We start from the raw sequence: 11562 nt of genomic DNA, 5'->3' as shown, positions 1-11562 counted from the left end.
AATCGTGTTTGTAAATAATTCTCTCTAGTATCAAGATCTATTGGTGTTACTACATATTGATCAACCAGTTTTGATCCAATAAAACGACATTTAATACTTAAATGCTTTTTATTTTCCCTTAATTGTCACAAGAGATTCTTTATAATATGAACATTTTAAAAATAATTATATTATAATTCTTACTTAAGGGGCCCTTTTCACAATGGCCAGTGTTGGCACAATAAATGATCATTGATCTTTGCCGATCATAGACATTGAGACCCTCTACACTATCGCGACGGCCACTACTGCCCATTGTGTAGAAGGACCATTAGATTTAAGTTTATCTATGATATCTCCTAAGTCATGCTGGTTCCTTGTCTAATTACAAATAAGGTACAAAATGCAAACATTATAATATGTGTTTCTTAGCGTATATTGAATTACAAATTAAAATTAAGTCGAATTTTATCAATAATCTCATCCTTTTTAAAACTTTAACGGCCTTACTAATAAAAAGTTAAACAATGGATCAACCATTTTCTACCATAGCTGTGTCCTGCTCTTGCTCACATGAAACGTCAATCATAAAAACAAGACAGGTTATTGCAATAACTAATACATTGAATAGTGAATGGGTAACATTTTATTAGTAAGACCGTAATAGTACAATATTTGAACATTATTTCAAATAATCTTAAAGCTAAAGCAATAAAATTCGATTATAAAGATTGATTCCCATTCACCAGTTTTTGTCCAGAAAACAAGATATTTTCGTCGAAACAGAACTTTTTTAAATCAATCTAATTTTAGGTACTTTAAAAGATACATTTTATTATTGACTATACAAAAAATATACTAGTTAACTAAATAACGCTATTAAGTAGTATCTTAATTAATTTAAATATTAAAGGTTGCCACGTCGTTCTTGTTCTAATTCTATAGATTCAAAGAGAGTTTTGAAGTTGCCAGCACCGAATCCCTGTAAAAAAGCAATAATTTATTAAATATTTCTCTTAATATGTTCTGAAAAAATTTAAAAGAATAAAAAGAAACTTCGATCATTCAGAGACGGCTTTCGAACCTGCGTCTTTCGGATATACCGGGGCCTATACGTCATGGCCTTATTATTTTTGCGGTCTATTATCTTATAATTACTAATTATTCATACCGCATACGGTTCTTACATTGTGGTTCCTTCTCTGGATAACCTCTAAAAACAATGTGGGTCTGTCTTGAGTATTCTTAGTGAAGATTTGTAGCAAGTAACCATCGTCATCGTAATCGATAAGAATGTTCAAGCGTTCGAGTTCATCTATACTTTCTGCCACTTTAACTTTACTGTTTTGGAGACGTTCTCTGATAATTTTGTAGTATACAGCGGGAATGGATAGGAATTCTACGCCTCTGGCGCGGAGATTATCAATCTGAAAAAAATATATTACACGTAGGGCAAATTGTGATATCTAAGATTTTTTTTCAATACAATAATTATTGATTTGTGACATGTACAATAGGTATAGGTAAGTGTTAGATTCGCAAGGATAGTGATATATTTCAAGTGTTATACGTTTGTATATTTTAAAACGTGTTTATGTATCTATAAATTGCATTGGTCTAAATCGTAACTTGTGACACAGAATAATAACTAGTAAGTACTTGTGATAAAAATAATTGGTAAAAAATTATAAAATAATTAATTATTAATAATTATAAGTGAATATTTTAACATCATCGATATTTTTTTTCAATGCAGAAAACAAGTTATTGTAATCGAGAAATGTTTTTTTGCAAATGCCTACCGCAGTTATAATATCCTCAGTATTGAGAGCGATGTGTTGTACCCCAGCACCACCGTGGTACTCCACATACTCTTGAATTTGACTCTTCCTCTTACCAACCGCCGGTTCGTTGATCGGCATCTTCACAGTCTCCTCCCAATTGGCCATAACTATAGAACGAAGAGCGGAATATTCCGTGCAGATTTGTTTATCGTCGACCGACCAGAATCTAAAAGATTTATTAATATTTAAATACGACATTTATACTTTTTAATTTATTGAATCGTTTTCCCTCCGTAAGAACCATCGTAGTTACCTACTTCAAGGAAAATTAAGTATAAAAAAAGAATTTAAGAAATCGGTTCAGCCGTTCTCGAGTTATGCGCTTCATTTTTATATTTATTGAAGGATAGATAAAAACAAAATTAATAGAGTTTGTAATTCGTAAATTAAATCGTAAATAATAACATAAGAATTTCGAATTACTGACACGTGAATAATTTTACAAAACAGTTAAACAAGATAAATGTCTGCTTATTTAGATATCACTATACTTAATTACACACATTATTGCTGTTTAAATATATCATATATGATTAGAAACAAGTTTTAGATTTCTATAGCGATGGTATAAATAACTTTTAAGTACGAATAAATTACCTATGGAATTGTAGGCATCTTTCATACCAAGATGCAGCTGGCTCCATACCGTTATCTGGTTGATTGCCCACTACGTGGTCGATAAAGTTAATATGTACTTTTGGCCTGTAAACAATTTTTAAGTCATTGCTGGTACACCTTCTGGATATGAGTGGCTTATCTGTCAGTTAATTTGGAAACAATATAAAGGCTGTCGGTGTCGGGGCCATTATAATATAGGTAACTAGCTTTCCGCCCGCGGCTTCGCCCGCGTTTTCAAAGAAAAACCCGTTCCCGTAGGATTTCCGGGATAAAACCTATCCTATGTCCATTCTCGGGTATCAAAATATCTCCATACCAAATTTCATGCAAATTGGTTCAGTAGTTTAGGCGTGATTGAGTAACAGACAGACAGACAGACAGAGTTACTTTCGCATTTATAATATTAGTAAGGATTAGAACTGTATTAATTTCCTAAAGTTAGAAAGAATGTCGGGACTTTTGATAAGGATTACAACAATACCTATCGTGTGTTATGCGTATTTTATGGAATTCGAAAATAAGAGGAATACTTACAAGAATTTTTGTATGGGATCCTTGTTAAGTGCTTGGTAGCCTGGTAGGAATGTTCCCTTATATTTCGATCTATCTATTAAGGTGTGAGTATTATCACCGTACTGCAAAACATAATATTCTTAATATCATTTTTAAGTAAGAAAAAATAAACAGTATGCTATCTATACATATAATAAAATCGTAGGAAAGTCAAAACTGTACATTGAATATTTTTTTAAAAGAATACATAATCCATGATCTATAATCGATATAGAAGCCAAAAACATAGTTTTTAGAATTTTTGTCTGTTTGTCTGTTTGTCTGTTTGTCTGTTTGTCTGTATGTTTGTCCAGGCTAATCTCAGAAAGTACTGCACGGATTTACTTCAAATTTTGCATGAATATTACTAACAGGTCGGGTCAGGCTGTTATATACATATTATCATGCTATCACCTGCGGGGGAGGAGCTGTGAACCTTTATTCTTCTTACGTATTCTCTGTACTACGACAGCGTACAATATAAAGACTCATGTTTAAATGTTGTTTTTGAGTAAGCCATGCTATTGTCTACCTTTACACTATAAAAACTACATCATTTAAGTAATTTTGGCAGAGAAACAGTATAATGAATCTTAGTAGTATAAAGACAAATTTAAAACAGCGCCATCTATGAGATTTCATTAAAATTAAATCAATTTACATAATATTAACGCTCCTTGGAAATTCATAATTTAAATATTATGAATTATGATGTTGGTGAGGTTGTTTTTTTTTAAAGTTAAATAAATAATTCATATCTTCCCAGAGTCCATTTCAGGTGCGCTTATATTTCATGTGAATATACTAAATTTTTATAAGTGAGGGTAGATGTTTATTATTTGATGTCAAGCAAGACACCATTACAGTTATATAGGTAATAGACGCAGTATTTGTATTCTCTTTGGGTAATAGTATATAACAGTGATTGTGTTCATTGGTTACATTTTTAAAAATCTTCGGCTTTTTTTTAATTTTCGCCTTCTTGCGTTCCCACAAAAGGTAAGTTGTAGCTTTTATATAGTTAGACTCATGTTTTTAATTAGTTAAAGTTATGACAAAATAAGAAAATGATGAAATTTTATTTTTATGTATAACTTTTACAAGACTATAATAAACGCCCAAAGAAGGTCACTTTAGTTCTTGATAAAACTTTATTTGTTAGTAGCTTTTTAATAAAATTAGGTACTTATCTTTTGATTTTTTTTTATTTACAGATTCAATGTTCATAAAAATTGACGATTTGCGTGAGGATGTAGTGGAAATTAGTAACCTTGCGCGTGGTCAATCAATACATATAATAAAATTCTAGAAAAGTGATGTCTGTACAATAAAAATATGTAAAAAAAATAGCAGGGGTTATTATTAAATCGATCCCAAACCCAAAACTGTAGTTATAAATTTTTTTGTCTGTTTGTCTGTATGTTTGTGCACGCTAATCTCAGAAACGGCTTATCCGATTTAGATGCGATTTATTATTATTTATTAATATATTGTGGTAATCTTCATTTAACATTTAGTGTTTATTTCATGTTAATCGGTTCGTTAACTTTTTTTTTATTTATAAAAAAAAAGTTATGACCATTTAAGTATTCACGGCGAACATTTGCTAAGGCATTCTATTGTACACTATACAGTGTACGATAAAACGTAAGTTAAAATGTCCAGGTGATCATATCGAAAGTCCCCAAGGGTGGGGGGGTAAGCTGAGGTAGTAGGGGGGGAAGGGGTCAAATTAGAATTATGCTTACTTCTAGGTAAATTTTATACATAAAATGTCCTTTAAATTATGTCGTATTATATTTTTAACCCCCGACGCAAAAAGATGGGTGATAAGTGTTTGACCGCTATGTGTGTCTGTTTGTGCCACTGTAGCTCGCTAACAGGTAATACGAATTAGATGCGTGTTAGGCAGCATATTTTCCGACGCTGGTTCTTAGATAAAGTGTATCAAAATCGGTTCATCCATTTATTATACCTAGGTATATAGAGGTAAAAGTGGGAATGTGGAAAAAAATATTAGTTATATTTTTATCCAATTCAGTTTATCCATTTATTAGATTACAGCGGTAAAAGTGGGAATGAACAATAATCGAATGTGAACAAATAATATACTCAAGCGGCATATCAAAATATAAAAGAGCAACGTGTTTTATCGAAATCGGTTCATCCGTTTATTACATTTAGGGGTGACAGTGGTTAGATAAATAAACCAAATGGAGCATCAAACGACAGGATATGACGTGTACATAATACATATAGGTATAATTAGATAATATGGTTTACATCAAAATCGGTTCTGCCATTTACTAGGTGTGGAAAGAGAAGGGTTGAAAGTCTGTGAAAGAAGAGGGGGATATGGGAGCGGGAGGATAGCCACACCCTGGAAATTTTGAACTCTACTCAAAGCCACATAGGCCTGGCTCTTGGCAATTTTTTTTTCCTAAAGATACCACTTCTTTTGCCACTGTGATCCATTACAATTTGTGCACGGTTACGGCCCAACTTAAAAGATGTCAAGGAGCAACAAACTTATAGATATCAATATGATGTAGGAATGTAATATGGAGGTAGAGGTCAAAAACTCACTTGAAAATATCACATGAAAATAAGAAACCGAAGTTAAAAATTTAAAAATTAAAAAGAAAAACCCAACGCAACGAAGGAAAAGGAATAAATAATAATTTTACAAACTTCCCGACGATCTTTAAAATTAAGTACCATTATAAAAAAAATATAATTGTATATGATATGATAATGATGGTATGGCAGCCCCGATGACTTTTTTTTTTAAAGTGCAACTTTTATTTCATCGTCTCAAACTTTTTGGTCTGTGTAGCGCATGTCGCGTGACGGTCGGCTGCCGAGTAGGTATAAAGCAGTGTTCGGAACCGTACGATAATTATTATCGTACAAATACGATAATTTTGTGCCTAAGTTTCACTTTTACCGTGGTTTCATAAAACCACACAACATTTTTATTTTTATAAATATTTAAAATGGTATTTATTTTTAAAGATCTTCGGGAAGTTTGTAAAATTATTTATTCCTTTTTCTATGCACTTTTCTTCGTTGCGTTGGTTTTTTTTTTAATTTAATTTTTATTGCACGGTCTAAACGGTTTAGTTACTACAGGCGTGAGACAGGAAAGATCTGAGCGCTGAGACAAACGTCAAAACGCAAAGGAATAGAATCCGCTATCGATACTAATTATTGTCATAAGCGTATGATGTTTTGCTAAGGATTTGTTCACCTTACCAACGACGACGACGACCACGAACAAAATTTTCATCCAGTCGTAATTTAACAAAATTGTGCTAAACACAATTAAAAATAAATTATTAAAATTTCCTGTCGTTCTGGTGATTGGAATTTTTATTTTTGAGATCAACGAATGAAAAAATAGATTTTTCGTAGAAACGGTGGCTCCTAGAAAACAATGTATTTGAAGTTTTTTATAGATAATTTTACCGTTTCTACCTGTACCTTAGCAAAACATCATACGCTTATGTCAATTAGTATCGATAGCGGATTCTATTCCTTTGCGTTTTGAAGTTTGTCTCGGCGCTCAGTTGCTGCATGATATATTGTCAAAAACATCCATACAAGGAAGGAAGAAAAATAAATTTGCTCCCTTCCCTCATGGTGCCTAAAAATAATATGACATAATTTAAAATAAATTTTATGTAGAAAATTAACTAGGCATTTATTTTTTATTTTTTAGCTCAGTTTAGTAATAAATTTTACTAAGAGCGTATACGCACTATGCGGGTAACCGCATTGCGGGTAGCCGTCCGGCTGACCGCAAGCACAATTATGTACGTAATATTCATTTCTATGCGCACTGTATGATATTGATATTAATGAATATTACGTACATAATTGTGCTTGCGGTCAGCCGGACGGCTACCTGCATAGTGCGTATACGCTCTAACAGTTCTTTTAATTATTTATGGTAGTACGTGTTTATTCAATAAAAGTTAAGTAGTCACCTACTATGCAGTCACTATTCCACGCGGACGAAGTCGCGGGCACAGCTAGTATTTCAATAAACGACAGTTGATTAATTATTATTTTTTGAAATTCTTATCTTCTATATCCAGTTAAAAGAGAAATGTGTTTTAAATGGAAACTCTTTGAATTTAACCGACTGTTTTTTTGCCCTTTAAGCAGTGGATTTTGACGTACATTTGCATATAAAGTGAACTCTTATAATGTCGCCCATGGGCGTAGCCACGGTGGGGCAGGGTGGGGCGCTTGCCCCACCCTGGCTCTGACCTGGAAGGTACTTATCCAAATCTAAAAAACTAAATTACAAAACCGGTACCGACTACAAAACTTAATATCCGTTAAAAAATTCTCACTCGAAAGTTGTCAGTCGACAAAAAAGCTTGGCTTCTATGTTGCATGATTTAAACCACCTTTGGTGACAGAAAAAGTAGTGTAGTACTGTTACCCTATTAAATAAAGCGGTTTTTATTTAGCCAAATTCGCACTAAATTTCCCATCCAATTTCACTTTTGTTTCAGGTTAAGGGTCACATAAAAGGACCATAAAAGCACAAAAAGCTGACAGATCCAGGTGGAGCTTCGCTCGCAATCTTAAATAAAAGTTTTTGGTCGATATCTCGGAAACTATCCACTTAAGGCAAAAAATATTAGGATTTTTTTGTAGATAGTAAAATTTTACATCTTTTATACGTTGTAAACTTTTTTGTAAAACTTTCCGTTTACGATTTATGGCCTATTTAATGAGCCGGTTAATCGTTTTTGGCAAGTAACTCTTTAAATATTGGATTAATCAATGAAATGCCATCCATTTTTTAAGATTACATTATTTGAAACTTTTTTTCTAATGCTTTTTGAGTTATTTAACATTTAATGTTGGATTACCGGGCGAAAAATAGAAAATGTCAAGGTATGTATGTTTCGTATATATTTCGTAAAACTAAATAATATCTATTGAGTAGTTATTTTATATTCGGATGCAAGTTTAAAATAAAAGGAAATGAAAGGAATATATTTAAAAAAAATTCTAAGTATAAGTAAAAAAATTAAAAATTTTGCCGTTTCGAAAACGGCGAAAATCCACTTGCATTGGAAATTTCTTCTTCGTTTTCATTACATCCGTAAAAAAACTTTTGGCCTGCCACGTCACCCGCCGAGCGGCGGCATTTCTACATTGAACATACAACAACTCAAAAAACATGGGCACTAAAAAAATTTCAAACAAAAGTTGTAGAGAATAAAGTTATCTAAAAACTACATACATGCATTTTATTGATTAATCCAATATTTTACAAGTTATTAGCCAAAAACGATAAACCGGTTCATTAAATAGGCCATAAACCGTAAACAGTAAGTTTTACAAAAAAGTTTACAGAATATAAAAGATGCGAAATTTGACTTTCTACAAAAAAGTCTATGTAACTTTTGCCCTAAAGTGGATAGTTTTTGAGATATCGGTCAAAAACTTTTATTTAAGATTGCGAGCAAAGCTCCACCTGGATCTATCAGCATTTTGTGTTTTTATGGTCAATAAGTGACCCTTAACCTAAAACAAAAATGAAATTGAATCGGAAGGAGGTTAAATGCTTTATTTACTGAGTTATGTCTACCATTTGAAACTTAGACATGTTTATATTTTATGATAAAAATGGGAATCATATTATTGTATTAGAAAGATAAACTATATAATATAGGGATGAAATTTGCAACATAAACGGCTGTGTCTTTTGTTTGCGTTGATTTATTCATTATTATTTCAGCTTGATACCGCCACGCGTTCTTGAAAAATAGCAAAAACATACATTTTAGAGTTACAACATAATAAAAAAAGTAGGTTTGTTCGGAGCCCTCGGTGCGCGACTCCGACTCGCACTTGGCCGGTTTGTTTTTGCCCCACCCTGTGCCCATGGCTAGCTACGCCCATGATGTCGCCTTATGGATAGGAATTCAAAATAGCTAACCGTTTTTAATGTAGCCATTCTGACGACTCCATACTCGTCTTCTTCTTCCCACAAATCTTTGATGATAACAGCCCCTTGCCGGCGCGCATACTCCACAATATAGTCGAGGTTTTCCACCTCAAAAGCGACGTCCTTTACAAAGTCTCCGTGATATGCAACTTCGTTCACGAACTCTGTTTCTTCTGGCTCATATTGCGCTTGGAACACAAATACGATCTGAATAAAAGGAACGATTTGATAAATTAACATAATATTTTTTATAGCGTATAAACTTAAGCTCCTTAATAATAAGCTGAAGAGTTTGTTTTTTGGACCGCTTATAAACATTATTTCACCGTCGCGTCGCGTTGCAGATGCCTTAAGGCTTCTTACCTAAATAGGTAGGTACGTCACAAAACATGAACACAATTTGTAACTAACTTACAAACGTAAAGTACTTACCACTACCTACCACATAATATAATATCATCACAAATAAAAAATGTACGTTGATATGACAAATAATTTGCATTTAGATGCAATTTTTTATATTTTAAATACTGCAAGGATCAATGCGTGTAATATTTGTATTTCATCTTTGAAATAGGTACCATTTAATACTTTAAAGAATACATACCTTGTTAAGTTTAACTGCGTGTGAAGTGATTTTCCGCGATCCAGTTTCAAGTCCTTGGTATCCTAAGGGTTCAAAACCAAATCGGGTAACGTAGTAACTTGCTGCCTGAAAAAATGAAAGATTGAATAAGATAGATAATGTTAATCTATTTATTATTACGCGAAGCAAAACCTTTGTACGAAAATTGTCCGTTCGGAGGACACACACTTGTAGTTTATACAAAGAATGATTACAGAATGCAAATATCTTTTCAAATAATGCGCATAAGAAATGCATTAATTCAACAAAAAATACACCCATTCCTATGCATTTTACACACACACGCATAACTATAGGCCGCATCTTTTATTTTTTTAATAGTTCGGACCTTTAGTTTTTAATTTTTATTTTGTTTATGATCTAATTTCGACCACTGGGCGACCTCTAATATGATTTTAATGCTCTGTTTATTTTTAAAGAAGAAGGAGAAATTCAATCTCCCATTGCTACTATATAGCTATACTTGCCAAGCAGCATCCAAATCTTTTTTAGAGTATAAGTATTCTTTGATCTAAATGCTTTAAACATATGTATCTGCCTACATATCATTAATGTAGTTTTTTAGTTATAGGATCTTTCCTTTTTTTTATCTTTTCTTCTGAATTTAGTCTTATATCTGGTAATCATAGATTTTCTCGACTAATCGAAGCTGGTTTCACAATCAAAATAAATGTTCATTTAAATATTGCTACGCTTAAAATAGACATAAAGTTGTTTTTTAATAGAAACGACATTTAATCCGGTTCCAGGTTTTATTATTTCCACATCAACATTAGTGTTAGGACCTATTTTGATAAAATTGAATTCCCTTTCCCATTTACATAGGTAATAAAAAGTCATAATATATGTGTAGGTATAATATGCAAATTATGATAAAAAAATTCTGCAACTAAAAATTGAGAGGGTTATAAGATATCTTTGTTAATTATTGTTAATTATTAACAAAGATATCTCAAGAGCGGCTGAACGTGTTTCAATTTGGTTTATTGGGTTTATCTCTGTGTGGAATAGGATAATAAACAAAAAGTTACAACATTTGTTAAAACCTGTGTGTGCCGGAGGAAACAACTAGTTCTTAATAAATCGTACGATATTGATACTGTATAATAATTAAAATCTTACCTGTTTTGCATTGGATACCCAGAAGGTAATATGGTGGAATGCAACGAATTTGCCATTTTCTGGTTTTCTCCCCTTGTCTGTGTAAGACGTCTGAAAAGTTTAAAATGCACTTAACACTACATACCTATATACTTAGTTTAATTAACACTATAATGTATAGAAGAAAATATGTATTTTGGCGTAAAGTTATCATTTTTTATACCAAATCAATCAGTTGAACTAATATTTTTTCATCAAGATTTTTTTTTGTATAATTTCTTACGAATTCAAGCTATAGCATTTGAACAAAACATATTATAAAGACAGTTTGTAAAACTCATCACTGAAATTTTTAATAACTTGTTGAAAATGCGTGAAAATAATAAGTGAAAGATACATATTAATTTCTGCATATTAATTATCATGTCCTAATTTTATTATGTCAGTTAAATTCCAACGCGATTAATAACTCGTATATTGTATCAATATTGTATTTGTTTTATAACTCTCACTTACCATTATTTTTGAGGAAAATTTCTTGAAAAAGCGGGAAAAAGTGTCTCCGTGTAGCGTTAGAACCGTACTAAACTATTCGATGTGAGATTCTTATATCGTTACAGAAATCAGGTATTTATAAAGATTAAGAATGGACGTTTTATAAACTAAACGTGTACGTAAAGTCTCGTCCATACAAACCAAAACGACACAAATCTAGTATTACCATTTACCACTAACGTAACGTAACGTATTTTAAATATAACATTTTACTTTATCTCTGTGCAAGTATTAAAACAATTATTAAAAAAATATACATATATATGTTTCTTCAGTAACTATGTTTCACTTGT

The 11562-nt window shown here is 32.0% G+C and overlaps 1 protein-coding gene across 1 annotated transcript; it reads right to left on the bottom strand.

Moving 5' to 3' along the window:
- Positions 1-89: 89 nt before the first annotated feature.
- Positions 90-11346, bottom strand: LOC149903389 (4-hydroxyphenylpyruvate dioxygenase a-like). Its single transcript, XM_090108422.1, has 9 exons — positions 11231-11346; positions 10736-10825; positions 9575-9679; positions 8959-9174; positions 2976-3076; positions 2421-2525; positions 1782-1989; positions 1167-1406; positions 90-961 (listed from the first exon to the last, which is right to left on the bottom strand). Exons 1-9 carry the CDS (start codon positions 11231-11233, stop codon positions 887-889), a joined length of 1143 nt encoding a protein of 380 aa, XP_089964548.1. The 5' UTR covers positions 11234-11346; the 3' UTR covers positions 90-886.
- Positions 11347-11562: the final 216 nt, after the last annotated feature.

The sequence above is a fragment of the Colias eurytheme genome, chromosome 13 (genome assembly GCF_061535395.1).
Source record: "Colias eurytheme isolate Ceu_HAF_F1 chromosome 13, ilColEury1 Martin Lab GWU primary, whole genome shotgun sequence".
Classification (NCBI taxonomy): domain Eukaryota; kingdom Metazoa; phylum Arthropoda; class Insecta; order Lepidoptera; family Pieridae; genus Colias; species Colias eurytheme.
The sequence above is the reverse complement of the archived record's forward strand: the minus strand, read 5'-3'. Positions and strand labels throughout refer to the sequence as shown.